This window comes from Gymnodraco acuticeps, unplaced genomic scaffold, assembly GCF_902827175.1.
Source record: "Gymnodraco acuticeps unplaced genomic scaffold, fGymAcu1.1, whole genome shotgun sequence".
Lineage (NCBI taxonomy): Eukaryota > Metazoa > Chordata > Actinopteri > Perciformes > Bathydraconidae > Gymnodraco > Gymnodraco acuticeps.
In genome coordinates, this window is record NW_022992318.1 from 1 (window position 1) to 22,403 (window position 22,403).

A 22,403-nucleotide genomic window follows, 5' to 3' on the forward strand; every position below is an offset into this window, starting at 1 on the left:
TTGGAATTGAAATAAAAAAGGAAAGTGAAACTTCTGCTCGTCACCCTCTCCCTCAGGTCCACATTAATACAACTGATCCCAATACGTATTATCTTCTAGATAATTCTTACAGCTCTTATCATGGCTGCTACTGAGGTACTTCCGGGTCATTTCACTCCGTTAGGAAGGTTCCTAAGAGAAACTGACAATTCGATGGCAGCCTGTGTATCAGGAGCAGATGTGGTTACACACACTGCCCACCAACACTACTAATGAATCAGACACAGTGAGAGGATGTGTCATTTTAGTTTATATTGTGTTAATAGATTCTTGTTTTCAATCAATCAATGTTTATATATAAAGCCTATTATCACAACATTTAGATTTGTCTCAGTGAACTTTACCGTTTGTACAGAATATGTAAACCCACAGTTAATGGAAGAAATCCACCAGTTAATGAAGAAACCCCCCAATTAATGAAGAAACCCCCAGTTAATGGAGAACCCCAAGTTAATGAAGAAACCCCCAGTTAATGGAGAAACCCCCAGTTAATGAAAAAACCCCCAGTTAATGGAGAAACCCCCCAGTTAATGGGGAAACCCTCAGTTAATGGAAAAACCCCACAGTTAATGGGATAAACCCAGTTAATGGAGAAACCCCCCAGTTAATGGAGAAACCCCTCAGTTAATGAGAGAAACCCCCCAGTTAAAGAGAAACCCCCCAGTTAATGGGAGAAACCCCTCAGTTAATGAGAGAAACCCCCCAGTTAAAGAGAAACCCCCCAGTTAATGGAAGAAACCCCTCAGTTAATGAGAGAAACCCTCCACTTAATGGGAGAAACCCCTCAGTTAATGGAGAAACCCCAGTTAATGGAGAAACCCCCAGTTAATGGAGAAACCACCAGTTAATGGAGAAACCCCCCAGTCAATGGAGAAACACCCAGTTAATGGAGAAACCACCAGTTAATGGAAGATACCCCCAGTTAATGGGAGAAACCCCCAGTTAATGAAGAAACCCCCCAGTTAATGGAGAAACCCTCAGTTAATGGGAGAAACCCCCAGTTAATGGAGAAACCCCACAGTTAATGGAGAAACCCCAGAGTTAATGGGAGAAACCCCCAGGTAATGAAGACACCCCCCAGTTAATGGAGAAACCCCCAAGTTAATGAGAGAAACCCAAACTTAATGGAGAAACCCCCAGTTAATGGAGAAACCCCCAGTTAATGGGAGAAACCCCCGTTAATGAAGAAACCCCCACTTAATGGAGAAACCCCCCAGTTAATGGAGAAACCCCCAGTTAATGAAGAAACACCCAGTTAATGGAAAAACCCTCCAGTTAATGAATAAACCCACCAGTTAATGGGAGAAACCCCCCAGTTACCAGTTAATGTGAGAAACTACTTAGTTAATGGAGAAACCCACAGTTAATGGAGAAACCCTCCAGTTAATGGGGAAACCCTCAGTTAATGGAGAAACCCCCCAGTTAATGGAGAAACCCCCCAGTTAATGGAAAAACCCCACAGTTAATGGGATAAACCCAGTTAATGGGATAAACCCCCCAGTTAATGGAGAAACCCCCCAGTTAATGGGAGAAACCCCCAGTTAATGGGAAAAACCCCCAGTTAATGGAGAAACCCCCAGTTAATGGGAGAAACCCCCAGTTAATGGAGAAATCCCTCAGTTAATGGGAGAAACCCCCCAGTTGATGAGAGAAACCCCTCAGTTAATGAAAGAAACCCCCCACTTAATGGGAGAAACCCCTCAGTTAATGGTGAAACCCCCAGTTAATGGAGAAACCACCAGTTAATGGAAGATACCCCCAGTTAATGGGAGAAACCCCCGGTTAATGGGAGAAAACCCCCAGTTAATGAAGAAACCCCCCAGTTAATGGAGAAACCCCAGTTAATGGGAGAAACCCCCAGTTAATGGGAGAAACCCCACAGTTAATGGGAGAAACCCCCAGGTAATGAAGACACCCCCCAGTTAATGGAGAAACCCCCAGTTAATGGGAGAAACCCACAGTTAATGGAGAAACCCCCCAGTTAATGGAGAAACCCCCCAGTTAATCGGAGAAACCCCCAGGTAATGGAGAAACCCCTCAGTTAATGGAGAAACCCCCAGTTAATGGAGAAACCCCCAGTTAATGGAGAAACCACCAGTTAATGGAGAAACCCCCCAGTCAATGGAGAAACACCCAGTTAATGGAGAAACCACCAGTTAATGGAAGATACCCCCAGTTAATGGGAGAAACCCCCAGTTAATGAAGAAACCCCCCAGTTAATGGAGAAACCCTCAGTTAATGGGAGAAACCCCCAGTTAATGGAGAAACCCCAGAGTTAATGGGAGAAACCCCCAGGTAATGAAGACACCCCCCAGTTAATGGAGAAACCCCCAAGTTAATGAGAGAAACCCAAACTTAATGGAGAAACCCCCAGTTAATGGAGAAACCCCCAGTTAATGGGAGAAACCCCCGTTAATGAAGAAACCCCCACTTAATGGAGAAACCCCCCAGTTAATGGAGAAACCCCCAGTTAATGGAGAAACCCCCAGTTAATGAAGAAACCCCCAGTTAATGGAAAAACCCTCCAGTTAATGAATAAACCCACCAGTTAATGGGAGAAACCCCCCAGTTACCAGTTAATGTGAGAAACTACTCAGTTAATGGAGAAACCCACAGTTAATGGAGAAACCCTCCAGTTAATGGGGAAACCCTCAGTTAATGGAGAAACCCCCCAGTTAATGGAGAAACCCCCCAGTTAATGGAAAAACCCCACAGTTAATGGGATAAACCCAGTTAATGGGATGAACCCCCCAGTTAATGGAGAAACCCCCCAGTTAATGGGAGAAACCCCCAGTTAATGGGAAAAACCCCCAGTTAATGGAGAAACCCCCAGTTAATGGGAGAAACCCCCAGTTAATGGAGAAATCCCTCAGTTAATGGGAGAAACCCCCCAGTTGATGAGAGAAACCCCTCAGTTAATGAAAGAAACCCCCCACTTAATGGGAGAAACCCCTCAGTTAATGGTGAAACCCCCAGTTAATGGAGAAACCACCAGTTAATGGAAGATACTCCCAGTTAATGGGAGAAACCCCCGGTTAATGGGAGAAACCCCCAGTTAATGAAGAAACCCCCCAGTTAATGGAGAAACCCCCAGTTAATGGGAGAAACCCCACAGTTAATGGGAGAAACCCCCAGGTAATGAAGACACCCCCCAGTTAATGGAGAAACCCCCAGTTAATGGGAGAAACCCACAGTTAATGGGAGAAACCCCACAGTTAATGGGAGAAACCCCCAGGTAATGAAGACACCCCCCAGTTAATGGAGAAACCCCCAGTTAATGGAGAAACCCCCCAGTTAATCGGAGAAACCCCAGGTAATGGAGAAACCCCACAGTTAATGGAGACACCCCCTAGTTAATGGAGAAACCCTCCAGTTATTGGATAAACCCCCAAGTTAATGGGAGAAACCCCCAGTTACCAGTTAATATGAGAAACTACTCAGTTAATGGAGAAACCCACAGTTAATGGAGAAACCCTCCAGTTAATGGGGAAACAATCAGTTAATGGAGAAACCCCCCAGTTAATGGGAGAAACCCAGTTAATGGAGAAACCCCCAAGTTAATGGGACGAACCCCTCAGTTAATGGAAGAAACCCCTTAGTTAATGGAGAAACCCCCCAGTTAATGGGAGAAACCCCTCAGCTAATGGGAGAAACCCCTCAGTTAATGGAGAAACCCCCCAGTTAAGGGGAGAAACCCCCCAGTTAATGGGAGAAACCCCCCAGTTAATGGAGAAACCATGGGCGGACTGGCCATCGGGAATACCGGGAGTTTCCCCGGTGGGCCGGTGCTGTGCGTGGGCCGGAGGGCCAAAACAATAAATACATTTATTATTATTTATTTTTATTTATTTTTTTGCCTAAATCCTACCGGCCCACATTTGTAAGTATACCGGCCACTCCCTTTTTTTTTTTGCTTAACTAAATCCTACCGGCCCACATTTGTAAGTGCCCACATTTGTAAGTGTTCCGGGCCGGCCACTCCCCATCAGGCCCGTAGGAGCTGTCACTGCGCAGTGAAAGATCAGGAGTGAGTTACTGATGGATAAACAAGCTCCAAAGCGTAAAGGAGGTGCACAAAAACTTAGGGATAAAAAAATGAAAGCACTTGAGGAAGGTTCAGCAAAATCAAAAAAAATTACAGACTTTTCGTTTGGTCCTGCAGCTGGTTCTAGTTGTAGTACAACCACCACCGGAGAAGCTGATGTAACGTTAGCCGACACAGCGGCCATTCCCAGTGGCAGTGAGTCCAGCAATGAAACTGACACAGCACAGCGGCATCTAGAGCCCAGTACCAGCAGTGATATGATGGTAAGTTAATGTTATGATTGATGCTGAAAGTGAAAATCCTCATTTGGCTAATGCTAGCTTGCTTTTTAATGTAGCAGATGAGGTAATATTAGCTAGCTAGCCTATTTCTAGCTAGCTAGGCTATTGCCTATAGTACATTGTGTGTTCACAGGGACAGCTAATGCATTAGCTAGCTAGCCTATTGCCTACAGTACATTGTGTGTTCGCAGGGACAGGGTAAAATTAACACCATTCACTGACCAAATTCTGGTGAAATATGCAAGCTGCTGGTAGATTTGCTTCACTCATTGACAACGGTAATCTATTTGAACATTATAGCCACTTGACTTGGGCTGGTGAATCAATGAGACTACTATGATTGCTTATACTGTCTTTTGTTTGATTAGCTTAGACGTTAGGTTACCTTATTAATACTAAAAATAATAAAGGGTCCATTATTTGTCAACCTGCAACTAAAGTTACTGTCTGGTGGAAATTAGCCTGTTACTGTCTTTAAGACTTTACTTGGTTTACATACATAATAATAACATGGTGGTAACATAATAACGTAACATACTAATCAATACTAATCATTTATGTAGGCTGAAGATGATCCTGCTGCTGACACTGACAGAGTTAGTCAAGGCCAGGATGTCAGTGCCACCCCAGTTGATTATTTCACCAGGCCGATGTCAGGCACATTAGACCTATTCTTCCGTTTTCACCCCCAGCAGAAGGCAGACAAGGCTGTAGTGCAGAGGGCTTTTTTTTGCAAAGACGGCACAAACAGGAAATGGCTATCATACAGTGAAGCCAGAGAAGTACTCTTCTGCTCCCTTTGTATGGCTTTTGCTAATCCTAGAGATAGCAACTCCTTCATCACTGGCATGACCAACTTCACACACATACATCAGAGAGTTGAGGAGCATGAGCAGAGCCATGCTCACAGAGGTTGCGCTGAGGCATATTTCCTCAGATTCTCAAAAAACACAATTCAGGACCTTCTCATGGGACCTCAGATGTCACGTCACAGAGAGGAAGTCCGCAGGAAGCGTCAAGTGTTGGAGCGCATCATAGATGTGTTGAAACTCATTGGTCAAAGGGGTTTGAGCTACAGGGGCACGCAGGCGGAGGCATTATATACACTAGATGATGACACCATTGATCATGGTAACTTTTTAGAGATGATTGTTTTGCTGGGAAAATATGATGTGTGTCTCAAGGAACACCTCATTCTCTGTATAGAAAAGAGCAAGCAAATACACCAGTCTGGTTTAAGACAAGGTAGAGGTTCCCTTGTCACTCTCCTATCCAAAACAACCATCAACTACATCATCACCACCATCCAACGCCTAATGAAGGCCACCATCGCCACTGAAGTCCGGGAATCTGGCATGTATTCTATCCAGATTGACACCACACAGGACATCACAGCCCAAGATCAGTGCTCTGTTGTCATACGATATGTGACAGACATTGTTCATGAGCGACTTGTTGCTGTGATTAAATGTGAGGCATCCACTGGGCAGTACTTTGCACAACTTGTTGTGAATGAAGTACTGGAGACCATGAAACTGGATGTGAGGCAGTGTATTGGAAATTCCACCGATGGGGCCTCCAATATGCAAGGCCAATATAAAGGCTTCTCTGCACTGCTCGCCAAAATGTCCCCCACCCATGTCCATGTATGGTGCTACGCACACGTCCTGAACCTCGTCCTGGCAGACACAACACAATGTGTATTGGCAAGTGGGTCTCTTTTTTCCCTGTTGAACAACATCGCTGTCTTCATCAGAGAGTCCTACCAGAGGATGAACATCTGGGAGAAGGAGAGCAAAGACCCAAGACACAGACGTCTCGCCCCGATTGGAGAGACACGCTGGTGGTCCAAAGACGTTGCTGTGACTAAGGTATTTGGCTCTTTTGGAAAGCCAGATAATGCCCTGTATGTTGATGTCCTTCATACCCTCTCCGCCATCCAACATGGACAGACCATCAACGCCACTGCATGGGTCAATGCACGTGGATACATCACCCAGCTTCTGAGGTATGAAACAATACTTACAGCTCAGATCTTCCTGAGAATTTTCCAGGTCACCTCACCAGTCTCAAAATACCTTCAGAAAAGTGGAATGGACATCCTGACAGCTCATCGGATGATTGTGGCTGCAGAAACACAGCTGAAAGATATGACCAGAGACTTCGAGAAAGTCAAGACGGCGGCCGCCACATTCGTCCAGTGGGCCAACAATCAAACAGAGGAGCAGAGTGAGGAGACTGAGCTGGAGGTTGAGGCCGCTCTGCCACAGAAACGGGGTAGAAAGAAGAAAACCATGCCTGGAGAGATGTCCAAGGATGAGGCTGTGACTGATGCTGAAACATCATACAAGATTGATGTCCATAATCAAATCATGGACACAGTCACAGGAAGCATGCACCAGCGCTTCCTCAAAAATGGCACTTTGTATGCTGAGTTGGCACTTCTGGACCCAAAAAGATTCAGCCAGGTAACATCTTATGCCGGTGGTTTCCCAGAGGCAGCACTCCAAGAATTAAGCAAGTGCTTGCTGCCATTAGATGACAGAGCAACGGTGGCCAAATTACAGAGTGAGCTCATCAGTCTGGCAGGACAGTGGAATAGGTTGAAGACATCTGTATTTGAGGAATACACAACCAAGACAACAGAGGCTGGGCCAGAGGATGCTGAAGATGAAGCGGAGATGGTATATAAAAAGTGCTCATCTTGCAAGGACTGCCCATTGTGTTGCTACCGTATCCTTAAGCAGTACAACCTCCTGACAGATGCATACCACATCATTGGCCTTGCATACAGGTTCCTGCTTACCCTGTCTGTCACACAGGTAGCATGCGAGCGAAGCTTTTCAACACTAAAATTCATCAAAAACAAGCTCAGGAGCTCGCTCTCTCAACAGAACCTGGAGTCCTTTATGCTCATGGCTACTCAACCAGATGTTTTGAAGATGCTGGATAGTGACCAAATTATAGATGGTGTTGCAGAGAAAAGTGAGCTGCTGCAGAAACTACTAATTCAGTGAGGTAATAATACATTTACATTTATTACTATGTGACTTCCCAATCTTGACACTAATAAATTAGTGATTATTGCAGACTATTAAACAACATTAAAAACATGACATTTGTTCTAATGAAGGCTTCAGGTGGATGTCAGTATCTCTTCGATAATGTGTACATAACATGCATATATGTTTTGTCTCTCACCCATAGGCCACCCTATTTTTTCCAGAGGGGACTGACTTCTACAACCTTGCTCCCAATGTCAAAATCAACCACTTCAACCCAGCCTCCTCCTTTTAAAAGCAACACATGGATGAGCTCACTTATAGACCCAAAAGGGTAGAGAGGGAAGTATTGACAGGGCTTATTGTTTATAAGTATGTTGCCCTGCCCTCTAGTGTTTTTTGTTGTTGTGTATGTGTATACAGTATTGTAGCGAGCCCTGGGTTCAGAGGGAGGGGCTTGCATAGGGGAGGGGGGGGAAATGGGGTTCAGGGGGAGTGGCTGCACCCGTAGGATAGAAAAGGGGGAAGTGACGTCTGACTCAGAGGTCGCACGGCTGTGGAGAAGAACGTTCATTCAGAACCCACATTCTGTTACTGAGTTTAGGCTAGTTAGCGAGCAGGTTTATTGTTCTGGGTGCAGTCACTTTTGCCTCCACTTGCTGTTCAAATAAATGTTGAAAGAAAAAGTAAATCTGTTTACAGTTCTGTTTCATATTGGTGTTGAGAGATGTATCCATAGATTTAGTCCCTAATTTTGCTCTCAAAATGCACCAGATTGATGCATTTAACTTCAACATTTTAAAACAAATCTTCCCGGGGGAGCATGCCCCCGGACCCCCCTAGAGGAGGTGAGGTCCACCACCTGCCCACACCCCCTGTCAAATTGTCTCACCCACATTGAGGATGCTTCCTACGCCCATGTTTTATTCCATGCGTCAAGTCAGGCAAATTGGGTCCAAATGTTATTGCATCAATGATCTGTTAACATTAAAATCACTAAATATATGCTGTAACTATTTTGCTTAGGCAACTCAAGGGCTCAGGTAATGTGATGACTATATGAATAATGGTCCAAAATAACATAAAATACATAGGGTTTTTTGTTAAGTAACATACTTTCGTCGCCGGCCGGCCGATACATCCGCGCATTAAGTGGGCCTGTCTGTCAATTAATCCCCGGGCCACTTTTTCCCCCCAGTCCGCCCCTGGGAGAAACCCCCCAGTTACCAGTTAATGGGAGAAACTACTCAGTTAATGGAGAAACCCACAGTTAATGGAGAAACCCTCCAGTTAATGGGGAAACCCTCAGTTAATGGAGAAACCCCCCAGTTAATGGAGAAACCTCCCAGTTAATGGGAGAAACCCCCCAGTTAATGGAGAAACCCCACAGTTAATGGGAGAAACCCAGTTAATGGAGAAACCCCCAAGTTAATGGGATAAACCCCCCAGTTAATGGGAGAAACCCAGTTAATGGAGAAACCCCCCAGTTAATGGAAGAAACCCCCCAGTTAATGAGAGAAACCCCTCAGTTAATGGAAGAAACCCCCCAGTTAATGTAGAAACCCCCCAGTTAATGGGAGAAACCCCCAGTTAATGGTAGAAAACCCCCCAGTTAATGGGAGAAACCCCTCAGTTAATGAGAGAAACCCACCAGTTAATGGGAGAAACCCCTCAGTTAATGAGAGAAACCCACCAGTTAAAGAGAAACCCCCCAGTTAATGAGAGAAACCCCTCAGTTAATGAGAGAAACCCCCCAGTTAATGGGAGAAACCCCTCAGTTAATGGAGAAACCCCCAGTTAATGGAGAAACCCCCAGTTAATGGAGAAACCACCAGTTAATGGAGAAACCCCCAGTTAATGGAGAAACCACCAGTTAATGGAGAAACCCCCAGTTAATGGAGAAACCCCCAGTTAATGGAGAAACCCCCAGTTAATGGAGAAACCACCAGTTAATGGAGAAACCCCCAGTTAATGGAGAAACCCCCAGTTAATGGAGAAACCCCCAGTTAATGGAGAAACCACCAGTTAATGGAGAAACCCCACAGTTAATGGGAGAAACCCCCAGTTAATGGAGAAACCCCCCAGTTAATGGGAGAAACCCCCAGGTAATGAAGACACCCCCCAGTTAATGGAGAAAACCCCAGTTAATGGGAGAAACCCCCAGGTAATGAAGACACCCCCCAGTTAATGGAGAAAACCCCAGTTAATGGGAGAAACCCACAGTTCATGGAGAAACCCCCCAGTTAATGGAGAAACCACCAGTTAATGGAGACACCCCACAGTTAATGGGAGAAACCCCCAGGTAATGAAGACACCCCCCAGTTAATGGAGAAAACCCCAGTTAATGGGAGAAACCCACAGTTCATGGAGAAACCCCACAGTTCATGGTCCTACACGGACCACTATTGCGGTAAGCATGTTGTAACTTCCGGTTGTTGTCATCTCCGGGTATCCCGTGTGCCTGTTCTGCTGCTGATAGCTTATTATCTTAACGTAATCGATCGTTTTAAAACTCTTGATCACGGCAACTGCCTGACGTTGTAATCACACGTTACTATAACTTAAGCACTCACAACTCTCCTTCTCTTAGCGACTGTAACTCCACAGTTGCCTACACTCTTTTCGGGTTTGCTAACGGTAGCTACTTTAGCTTGATAGCTAGCCATGGCTCTTTCCCCACCCTCGGGTGCTATTTCCTGCTCTAACTGTCTCATGTTTGGTTACTTCCCTACCTCCTTTACTGGTACCGGTACATGTGTTAAATGTAGTATAGTTGTTAGGTTGGAGGCGGGAATCATAGCCATAGAAGCCCGGCTCCGCATCTTAGAAAGTAACTCAGCTACAGTAAAGCCCATGTTAGCCGGTGCGGACCGGCAAAAGGTAGCTCCTATTAGCCGTCCCCCAGCAACTCCCGAGCAGCAGGGAGACTGGGTGACTGTTCAGAAGAGGCATAACGCGAAACCCGCAGGTCCCCACCAACCCGTTCACGTATCTAACAGATATTCCCCACTCAGCGAGACACCCGCTGAGAAGCCAACTCTGGTTATTGGTAGCTCTATTATGAGACACGTGAAATTAGAGACCGAAGCCTCCACAGTCACATGCATTCTGGGGGCCAGAGCGGGCGACGTTGAGGCGCATCTTAAACTGCTGGCTAACAATAAACGTAAATACAGTAGGATTTGTATTCACGTCGGTGGTAATGATGTTCGTTTACGCCAATCAGATTGCACCAAACTTAATATGGAGTCGGTGTGTAGTTATGCTAAAACAATGTCGGACACCGTAATCTTCTCTGGTCCCCTCCCCAATCTGATCAATGATGACATGTATAGCCGCATGTCATCATTTCAGCGCTGGTTGTCTTGGTGGTGCCCAGCAAACAATGTGGGCTTCGTAAATAATTGGACAGCCTTCTGGGGAAAAGCTGGTCTGATTAAGAGAGACGGCATTCATCCTACTTTGGAAGGTGCACATCTCATTTCGGCAAACATTTCAGGGCTTTGTGGACTTAATCCATGACAAACTGGAGTTGAGACCAGGAGGCGGAGTCGCAGTCTTACACGCTTCTCTGCGCTCTCTCCTAGGCAGTCATCCATAGGAATCCCCAACCCAATAAAATACCCAATATTAGCGGTGTGTGTGTCTGCCCAAGGACAAGTTAAGGTAAAACCTAATAGAGGTGTCATACATAATAACCTAATAAAAGTAAATGTAACAACTACTACAGTGCAACAAAACAGGAATATTAAATGTGGTCTCTTAAACATAAGATCTCTAGCATCTAAAGCAATATTGGTAAATGATTTAATATCAGATTATAATATTGATATATGCTGTCTCACTGAAACTTGGTTGAGACATGAAGAATATGTCAGCATAAATGAGGCCACTCCACCCAGCCATATCAATACTCATATTGCCCGAGGCACGGGCCGAGGAGGTGGAGTTGCATCCATCTTTGACTCAAGTTTACTTATCAATACTAAATCAAAATTAAATTATACCTCCTTTGAAAGTCTCGTTTTTAGTCTTACGCATCCGACCTGGAAAACTTTGCAGCCAATCTTATTTGTTACAGTGTACCGTGCACCAGGTCCTTATTCAGAATTCTTATCTGAATCCTCTGAGTTTTTATCAACTTTGGTTCTTAAAACAGATAAAGTAATTATCGTAGGTGACTTTAATATTCATGTTGACGATGATACAAATAGCCTTACTGTTGCATTTAACTCTATATTAGATTCTGTTGGTTTCTGTCAGAGTGTAAATAAACCAACCCACTGCTATAATCACACTCTCGACCTTGTTCTGACTTATGGTATTGAAATTGAGCAACTATTAGTCGAACCGCATAATCCTGCTTTATCCGACCATTTCTTAGTAACTTTTGAAGTACTGTTACGAGACTACAAAGCATTAGTCAAAAGCTCCTGCAGCAGAAACCTATCTGTTAGTGCTATAGCCAAATGTAAGGAAGAGATTCCACCAATACTTAACTCGATAGCATGTCTGCATGTAGGGGAGGAAACGTATACAAAATGTACACCACCCCAAATTGATCATGTTGTTGATAGTGCTACAGATGCGCTGCGAATAAAATTAGACTCTGTTGCTCCTTTGAAAAAGAAGAAAATAAAACAACATAGATTAGCTCCATGGCATAATGCCCAAACCCGCAAAATAAAGCAAAAGTCGAGACAACTTGAAAGGATATGGCGTTCCACTAAACTTGAAGAATCTCGTTTAATTTGGCATATTACTCTCAATGAATATAAGAAAGCACTGCGTAAAGCGAGAGCAGCCTACTACTCTTCATTAATAGATGAGAATAAGAATAATGCAAGATTTATTTTCAGCACTGTAGCCAGCCTGACAGAGAGCCACAGCTCGATTGAGCCTTCTATTCCCATAGCACTCAGTAGTAATGATTTTATGTGCTTTTTTAACGATAACATTGTTACTCTTAGAAACAAAATTAATGACCTCTTGCCTTTGACCAGTATAGTGTTATCAACAGCTCCCGGAAACGTAAGTTCTAATATTACACTAGATAGTAAACTAGAATGCTTTTCAGCCATAAACCTTGAACAATTAAATTCAATGATTCTCTCTTCTAAACCATCAACGTGTATGTTAGACCCAATTCCAACTAAGCTGTTGAAGGAAGTTTTTCCATTAATTAGCACTTATTTATTAAATATTATGAATATGTCTTTATTATCAGGCTATGTTCCACAATCATTCAAAGTAGCAGTGATAAAACCGCTTCTTAAAAAGCACAACCTCGATCCAGAGGTTTTAGCCAATTATAGACCTATTTCCAATCTTCCGTTCCTCTCAAAGATTCTTGAGAAAGCGGTCGCAAAACAGCTGATTACTTAAAAAACAATGATTTATTTGAAGATTTTCAGTCTGGCTTTAGAACACATCATAGCACAGAGACAGCTCTGGTTAAAGTCACAAATGACATTCTAATAGCCTCTGACAAGGGACGTGTCTCTATTCTTGTTTTGCTCGATCTCAGTGCTGCATTTGATACTATCGACCATGATATCTTATTGCAAAGACAAGAGCACTTAGTTGGCATACAGGGAACTGCTTTAGACTGGTTTAGGTCCTATCTATCTGAACGCTCTCAGTTTGTACGTGTCAATGATGAATCTTCCACGCAAACCAAAGTTAGCCATGGAGTGCCACAAGGCTCAGTGCTCGGACCTATTTTGTTCACATTATATATGCTTCCGTTAGGCAGTATTATAAGGAATCATTCTGTAAACTTTCATTGTTATGCGGATGATACTCAACTATATTTATCAATCAAGCCTGATGAAATTAATCATCTAAATAAAATTCAAGACTGCCTCAAGGACTTAAAAACATGGATGACCTTAAACTTTTTGATGTTAAACACGACCAAAACTGAAGTTATTGTACTTGGCCCGAAGAATCTACGAAACAAATTATCTAAGGATATACTAACTATGGATGGCATTCATTTGGCCTCCAGTGAGACTGTAAGGAATCTTGGTGTTATATTTGATCAGGATTTATCCTTTAACGCCCACATAAAATCAATTTCAAGGACCGCCTACTTCCATCTACGTAACATTGCAAAAATCAGGCATATCTTGCCTCAAAACGATGCAGAGAAACTAGTCCATGCATTTGTTACTTCAAGGCTGGATTATTGTAACTCTTTATTATCAGGGTGTACCAAGAAGTCAGTCAAGTCGCTTCAGCTGATTCAAAATGCTGCAGCTCGTGTACTAACCAGAGTTAGGAAAAGGGACCACATTACTCCTGTTCTGGCTGCCTTACACTGGCTCCCTATAGAACACAGGATAGAATTTAAAATTCTTCTTCTCGCCTACAAATCCCTTAATGGGCAGGCGCCATCTTACCTCAAAGAACTCATTATACCCTACTGTCCTACTAGGGCCTTGCGTTCCAAGAATGCAGGGTTGTTGGTTGTTCCTAGAGTCTCTAAAAGTACAATGGGAGCCAGAGCCTTTTCTTATCAAGCTCCACATTTGTGGAATCAGCTTCCAGTTTGTGTTCGGGCGGCAGACACCCTATCCGTTTTTAAGAGTGCGCTTAAGACCTTCCTTTTTGATAAAGCTTATAGTTAAGGCTGATTAGATTCAGCCCCTAGTTTTGCTGATATAGGCTTAGTTTGTCGGGGGACATCTTACTTCTTCCTTCTCTCTGTCTATACCTGTGTACTCTCATGTTCCCATTAACCCAGCTTCCCCAAATGTCTTTCTTTTTGGTGTCTATATACGCCGGGATCCGGAGTCATGGATGATCCTGCGCTCCTCTGTCCTGGATCGCGAGCCCTGGATCTTGAGTCGTGGCTGTGGTCCTGGATCATAGGTCCTGGATGGATATGCTCGTGGATTCATTTTCCTATTATACACACATGCATTTCCAAACATTTGGACTACCTATGTTGCAAATGTATTATTTTTCAATTTACACACGGCATCTATTGCACGTCTGTCCGTCCTGGGAGAGGGATCCCTCCTCTGTTGCTCTCCCTGAGGTTTCTCCCATTTTTCCCTTTAAACTGTGGGTTTTCTTTGGAAGTTTTTCCTTGTACGATGTGAGGGTCTAAGGACAGAGGGTCTAAGGACAGAAGGTCAAAGGACAGAGGGTCTGAGGACAGAGGGTCTGAGGACAGAGGGTGTCATATTGTCATACTGATATTTTGTACAAACTGTAAAGTCCACTGAGACAAATGTAACATTTGTGATATTGGGCTATATAAATAAACATTGATTGATTGATTGAATGGAGACACCCCCCAGTTAATGGAGAAACCCTCCAGTTATTGGAGAAAACCCCAAGTTAATGGGAGAAACCCCCCAGTTACCAGTTAATATGAGAAACTACTCAGTTAATGGAGAAACCCACAGTTAATGGAGAAACCCTCCAGTTAATGGGGAAACCCTCAGTTAATGGACAAACCCCCCAGTTAATGGAGACACCCCCCAGTTAATGGGAGAAACCCCCCAGTTAATGGAGAAACCCCCCAGTTAATGGCAGAAACCCAGTTAATGGAGAAACCCCCAAGTTAATGGGAGAAACCCCCCAGTTAATGGATAAACCCCCCAGTTAATGGGAGAACCCCAGTTAATGGAGAAACCCCCCAGTTAATGGGAGACACCCCCCAGTTAATGAGATAAACCCTTCAGTTAATGGAGAAACCCCCAGTTAATGGGAGAAACCCCCAGTTAATGGAAGAAACCCCCCAGTTATTGGGAGAAACCCCTCAGCTAATGGGAGAAACCCCTCAGTTAATGGGACGAACCCCTCAGTTAATGGAAGAAACCCCTTAGTTAATGGAAGAAACCCCTTAGTTAATGGAGAAACCTCCCAGTTAATGGGAGAAACCCCTCAGCTAATGGGACGAACCCCTCAGTTAATTGTTTGTTTTTTGTAGCCTTTATTTAACCAGGTGAAGTCCCATGAGATCAAAAGATCTCTTTTTCAAGGGTGACCTGCAGGACATTAGTTACACATGTAACATAAAAACAACAGAACAACAATAAGGATGACATACAACATAATGTACAGGGTACAGTTTACAAACTCTATTCACAGAGACAGGTACCATGAGTATCAAACAGCATGTCACCCAGCTGAGTTTTTAAATAATGCAGGGGAACCAAAGTGCTCAGTTTGAAACATGTTTGCAGACTGTTCCAATTTAGTGGAGCTACACAACTAAAAGCTTTCTTCCCTAAGACAGTCCTAGCACTTGGCACATTTAATAAAACCACATCATGAGATCTCAGGCAATATGTACTTTCAATTCGTCAGGACACAAAATGCTCATTAAAGCAATTTAACATAGTGGCCCTGTCCGATATAGTGCCAGATGCTGTGGTAAGGCACGGAGGTAGCTCATTACGGATATCACCGGTGGATATCGATTTTATGGCTTTCCAACATTTCCTAGGATTATTTAGGTTGTCTGTGGTAACTGACAGATAGTACTTCGACTTTGCACTTTTGATATGTGAAGTGAAGCTATTCCTTAGCTGCCTAAAATGCAGCCACTCTACCTCTGAGCCTGATTGCCTAGCCTTTGCCCAGGCCTTGTTTCTCTCATGAAGGAGACTAGACAGCTCAGCAGAAAACCAAGGATTGTCTCGTCCCTTTACTCTAAATGTACGCAGGGGTGCATGTCTATCAATGATCTCCATAAAACCAAGATAAAAATAAGACCATGTGGTTTCCACATCAGCACACAGATCGATGTTACCCCAATCAAACCCAAACAGCTCATGAACAAAACCCTGCTCAACAAAATATTTTGTGTCTCTCTTAAAGCCCGAAGGTCCCCGCCGGCGGGGACCCTGTTTTTTTTTTTCACGACACTGTGTCTCAGGGCATCTTAATATTTAAAAACCTATTAATGTGTTATACCAGATTAACGAGAAGAATCTCAGCTAACTGACGATAGGAACCATTTTTACCGAAACAAAACACAAGTCTCACAAGAAGCGTTAGCATTAGCCCTTAGCTAAAACGGGCAGATGCTACTTCCGGTGCTAACTAGCAAAAACGATCTTTAAAACTTAATATTTTATGCACAAACTACATATCATCTGAAAGCTGATATTCCACAGATTATTTTATTATAAGTATCATCACTGTAGGACACAAACTCACTGAGATATCAGCCAGAACAGAGAAGAAAAAAAAAAACAGTTTTCAAAACCATAACAATAATTATGTCTTACCGTTGCTGTTTTGTGATCAAAGCTCGTGTTCAAGGGAACAAAAACGCTGTTTAAGGTTAATCCAATGTCTATTAGTCACTTTAGAATTGTTCCTGATAATCTATCATTACATTCATGGCAGCAGAGTAGGTATAAAGTTTCGCAGTCCCGAGCTAATGCTGTCTCACGTGCTGTTTACGCAAACCTCTCTCTACTTGACGTAAGTGTTTAGCGGGACTTACTAACTGTCACTCGATTCTATTGGCTCTAACGGTTCAGAAAAGGTGTCAATCACCCAAATCGACCAATGGGTTCCAAAGATATGATCCTCCGTAGTATAAACTACGCCCGCTCCGGCTCCATTACGCATTACGCAGCCAGAAGGGAGAGCTTCACCACCGAGGCGAGCAGGTGCTAGAGATGCTAGCTGACGATAGCTCATACCAGATGACTCGTCGTCGGATGATGAAGATCTCCTCCAGCCAGACCTGGATCCGGACAGTAGTGACTCGGATGTTGAACTTCCACCACGGGAAAGGAATGTAATCTCTCTGTTTTTATATATTACTTATGTGTTTGGTGGAACTGCGTCACAGTGCTAGCTTAGCCGAGAAGCTACAGGAATGATTAGGCAAAATGCTAAATAGTGTTACTTGTCTTTTTGGAGTTACATTTTCTAAATGAATGGCCAGTGAATGAATATACATGTGTTTACTTATTTATTTGGTGTAATATTATTCATTTATAGTCTAATATTATCCTATAAGTATAAACCAGTGAATTAATCTAATCTCTTTGTTTTTCCACATTTGTTAGATGAGGAGTGACCCCAGCAGGACAAAGCCACACACCCAGAAGACTTTCAGGGAGCAGCTTGCTGCAGAATTGTTGGAGTTTGCTGAAGGCCCTGCAGAAGGCCCTGCACCTCCACCACCCCCACCTCCTCCTCCATCACTCACATGCATGTCCGAGTATTATGGGGAAGATGCCACCAAGGTCAGGAAGAACTGCAGGAGGTGCCTAGATGCTGGACTCAAAAGGGTGAAGACACCTGTGTACTGCAGGAAGTGCCAGGTCCCTCTGTGCTTCACTGTCAAAAAGAACTGTTTCAGGGAGTGGCACGACCTAAATACTGGAACATTCAGGTAGGTATAAAGTTCAGGTAGGTATAACGTTTTGCGAGTGTTTATTTAAAAAAAAATACTTGTTGTTTTTATATACCTAGTGTGATTTTATTGTATAGTGTGTTGGTAAAATATTTGTTGTTTTTACAAACCTACAGTGTGGTGTTATTGTATAATACATTGGTAAAATGTTTGGTTTTACATGCCTATAGTGTGTTGGTAAAATGTTTGAAATAAATCTGCCCCAGTTGGAGTCAAATGTTACCTATGTTTCCGTTTTTTTTTATTGTGCAAGTACACCTACACACAATGACCTACAGTGTGGTTTTATTGTAAAGTGCGTTGGTACAGTTACATACACACACAGCTACACTTACACTTACACACCTACACATACCCACACAGCTACACACACCTACACATACCCACACAGCTACACTTACACATACACACCTACACATACACACATCTACACTTACACACACCTAGTACACACACTCACACACACACAAATATATATATTTTTAAATTATTTATTTTTTTAAATGTATATTTTTAAAAAAAATTGTTTTTGTTTTTTTGGGTGGAATGAATACCTATAGTGATTATTCAATGTAATACAATGATTTTTATAGTCTGGTACCTGAAAAAGGTCAAATGGTACTGATGGAACCAAATGTGCCCAAATGTGCCCAAAGCTTATTCCGCCTGGACTTTATTTTCATAAACCTCTCTAAAAAGGTCAAATGTCACTTGTTTTACCTCAATCTTGATACAGGGTACTTATTATATGTTATACTTTGGATTCCTAAAGTTTTTAGGCTACTAACCCATCATTTAAGGTTGGTTTTCACTATAAGTAATGTGTTTTCTTTAGGCGGAGACAGGAATTTACATTTTTTTGCTATGTTCCATCTGAATTTACTCTGACACAGAAACATCTATATTGATTTTGACACTTCTACATCCAACTCACAGATGTAACCTTGCTTTTATAACAACAATTATTCATATAAACCTTTTAGAAGTGAAGTTATAGTCATTTGTTCTGGGAATGTCATTTTCGAGCCTGAAACCTGAAAAACAGGCTCGGGGTTTAATAGGTTAATGATAATGCGAGGTTTAACTTTTAGGACCTTAGTGTCCCTAATTGTGGCTACAACACAGTGATCGCTCAGATCATTTGCAAATACTCCCACAGATGAGTATTTATGTGGAACATTAGTTAAAATGAGATCAATTAGGGAGGATTTATTAGGGGACTTCATATTTGGGCGAGTAGGACTGTCAACAATCTGAGTAACATTTAAAGAGATACAAAGGTTTTTAAAATCCTCTGACACTGCAGTTAACCAGTCCCAGTTAAAATCTCCAAGTAGCACTATTTCCTTGTAGTCTAGTTGTGATAAAAGATTTGCTAGTGAAGACAAGGAGTCTTTGACAGCTGAGGGGGGTCTGTAACAGCTCACTACCATGACCTGTTGACCCTTTGCCACTTCTATATTTATGGCTAAAAATTCAAATTGCTTACTGATCGATTTGGAAACTAATGTGGTTACACTGAACTTATTCTTAACATAAATGGCAACGCCACCACCTTTATTAGGCCGGTCGGTACGATACACATCAAAACCATTTAAGGCAATGTCAGAGGCCACAATAGATTTGTTTAGCCATGTTTCTGATAAAACAATGACGTCAGCGTCAGTCGAGCCCAGATACGGACGAAATCTAGTTTACCTAACAGACTGCGCACATTGAAGTGGATGAAACCCAACCCAGACCTAGCTTTAAAATCAGCAGGAGTAGCGATCTGACTACTACTACTGGGCGGACCAGGGTTAGGGTGTACATTTTCCTGACAGTAATAACAACAACAAAAACAGGCATCTTTTCCTCTTAAACGACACAAATACATTGTCATCTACTTTAGAATCACCGGAAAAGTCTGCGAGAGTGTGATTAGAGCTTAAGAAGCAGTCTGGAAGAACCATCATCGCAGGAAAACAAAAAAGACAAACATATTTTGTTGAGCAGATTGACTGTGACAAGGCAACCGGTAATTGTTTGTGTAACACATCCGAACCTTTGCAGGGGATGCCCACTGCGGGTGGCAGAACAGACCTGAATCCAGTAGTCTTCTCAGAATGACTAGAGATCTTCTCATAGTCCAAAACAGTTAACAGGCACAGCAGAATCCCAATATGGGCCATTTTCCCAGACCAGCACACAGTATCCGCGATGTTCCTGGAGCAAAATCAGCACAGCAGCAAAGGACAGGCGAAAACAGCAGCGTGGAAGCGCTCCGGTCCCTCCGTGGTATCCCCGGGGTGAAAGCAGGCCTCTGCAACAGCAGAACCAGGACAGGTGGAAAGCAGGCCCCAGCTGTGGTAAAATCCTCCTCCGCACAGCAGCACACGCCCGGTGGAAGCAGGCCAAGCCCGATGCGTGGATCCACTCCGTCTCTCCACGACGACTCCGGAGTAAAAACCTCTCCAGTACAGCCGTATTCTACAGGTGGGAGCAGGCCTCCGTAGATCGCAGATCGCAGGCAGCAAACAGGTGGAGCCGCTCCGTCTCTTCGCGACGAGCAGGCCTCCATAAATCGCAGATCGCATGCGGCAACAGGTGGAGCCGCTCCGTCTCTTCGCGACGTCTCCGGAGGAAAAACACCTCAGTACAGCCGCACTCGACAGGTGGGAGTAGGCCTCCACAGTTCGCAGACAACTAAAACTACTACTTGTATAAGCAGGGATGGCTAAAAGTTTGTAAGCAGGAGAGCTAGATGCTGCTAGATGCTAACAGGTAAGTGCGAGCCTGTATAAATTGCGACTGCCTCCAATGACAGTGTTGTGTAAGTATACATACAAAGATTTAATGGAAGAAACCCCCCAGTTAATGGAGAAACACCGCAGTTAATGGGAGAAAACTCTCAGTTAATGAGAGAAACCCCTCAGTTAATGGAAGAAACCCCCCAGTTAATGGGAGAAACCCCCCAGTTAATGGGACGAACCCCTCAGTTAATGGAGGAAACCCCCCAGTTAATGGGAGAAACCCCTCAGTTAATGGAGAAACCCCCCAGTTAATGGGAGAAACCCCTCAGTTAATGGGACGAACCCCTCAGTTAATGGAAGAAACCCCCCAGTTAATGGGAGAAACCCCCCAGTTAATGGAGAAACCCCCCAGTTAATGGAAGAAACCCCCCAGTTAATGGGAGAAACCCTCCAGTTAATGGGAGAAACCCCTCAGTTAATGGAGAAACCCCCCAGTTAATGGGAGAAACCCCTCAGTTAATGGGAGAAACCCCTCAGTTAATGGAGAAACCCCCCAGTTAATGGGAGAAAACCCCTCAGTTAATGGGACGAACCCCTCAGTTAATGGAGAAACCCCCCAGTTAATGGGAGAAACCCCTCAGTTAATGGAGAAACCCCCCAGTTAATGGGAGAAACCCCTCAGTTAATGGGAGAAACCCCTCAGTTAATGGAGAAACCCCCCAGTTAATGGGAGAAACCCCTCAGTTAATGGGACGAACCCCTCAGTTAATGGAAGAAACCCCCCAGTCAATGGGAGAAACCCCTCAGTTAATGGGAGAAACCCCTCAGTTAATGGAGAAACCCCCCAGTTAATGGGAGAAACCCCTCAGTTAATGGGAGAAACCCCTCAGTTAATGGAGAAACCCCCCAGTTAATGGGAGAAACCCTCAGTTAATGGACAAACCCCTCAGTTAATGGAGAAACCCCCAGTTAATGGGAGAAACCCTCAGTTAATGGAGAAACCCCCCAGTTAATGGGAGAAACCCCTCAGTTAATGGAGAAACCCCCCAGTTAATGGGAGAAACCTCTCAGTTAATGGGAGAAACCCCTCTGTTAATGGAGAAACCCCCCAGTTAATGGGAGAAACCCCTCAGTTAATGGGAGAAACCCCTCAGTTAATGGAGAAACCCCCCAGTTAATGGGAGAAACCCCTCAGTTAATAAGACGAACCCCTCAGTTAATGGAAGAAACCCCCAGTCAATGTGAGAAACCTCAGGAGAGCAACAGAGTATGCACTCAGAATTGTGTCAATATTCTAGCGCGCAAAACAAGCTACTCACGAGCGGAAAATGTGCTTTTACACGCGCATAAAATGAGAGGGACAACCCTCTTGCTCGCTCGCAGGAGTTTCAGCCTCACTCCCTCGCAGAGTCTGTCTGCGCGTGAGTGAAAAGTTTCTGACACTTTGGGGCGGAGCCACTGGACTTTGATTGACAGCTGCCTGGAAGCCCGGAGTTGCCAAGTTTGATAAATGCCTGAACTACCAAGAGCCGAGGAGTGACGGCAGCAAGGTCAGTTGGACGAGATTGAATGGTAAAGTTGTCCATAAAAAACTATTATATTCGTAAAGTGTACAGCTAATTATATATTATCAATTAATTTTATATAAAACAATATATTTTTCAGTGGGCTGTATCCGTCGAAAACAGCTAGCTACTGTCTGCTGTACGCACCTAGCCTACATTTATAAGCTAGGTACAAATATTTCGGATCCTTAACAGCTATGCTGTGCCCATGTATGGAATTGTTTTACAGTACCAGGTCCATCCTCTGTTAGTGATTGACAGAATGACATAAGAAAATGAAGGTCCACACAGTGTTATAACATGTAGGAAACAAGTTAACCTAGAGGCCGTAAACAAATATATT

At 43.6% G+C, this 22,403-nt stretch overlaps 2 protein-coding genes across 2 annotated transcripts; both read left to right on the top strand.

Annotated features, from left to right (window-relative positions):
* Window positions 1–3,987: 3,987 nt before the first annotated feature.
* LOC117541249 lies at window positions 3,988–6,408 on the top strand. Its single transcript, XM_034208423.1, has 3 exons — window positions 3,988–4,347; window positions 4,929–6,364; window positions 6,399–6,408. Exons 1-3 carry the CDS (start codon window positions 4,078–4,080, stop codon window positions 6,406–6,408), a joined length of 1,716 nt encoding a protein of 571 aa, XP_034064314.1. The 5' UTR covers window positions 3,988–4,077.
* Window positions 6,352–7,837, top strand: LOC117541248. The gene is made up of 2 exons (XM_034208422.1): window positions 6,352–7,383; window positions 7,573–7,837. Exon 1 carries the CDS (start codon window positions 6,459–6,461, stop codon window positions 7,380–7,382), a length of 924 nt encoding a protein of 307 aa, XP_034064313.1. The 5' UTR covers window positions 6,352–6,458; the 3' UTR covers window position 7,383; window positions 7,573–7,837.
* The last annotated feature ends 14,566 nt before the right edge of the window (window positions 7,838–22,403 follow it).

Excerpts from the sequence above, each read along its gene's own strand:
- LOC117541249 (XM_034208423.1), top strand. The coding sequence starts at position 4,078 with ATGGATAAACAAGCTCCAAAGCGTAAAGGAGGTGCACAAAAACTTAGG. Across the intron at positions 4,348-4,928 it reads GTACCAGCAGTGATATGATG|GCTGAAGATGATCCTGCTGC; the intron begins GTAAGTTAATGT and ends TCATTTATGTAG.
- LOC117541248 (XM_034208422.1), top strand. The coding sequence starts at position 6,459 with ATGGACATCCTGACAGCTCATCGGATGATTGTGGCTGCAGAAACACAG.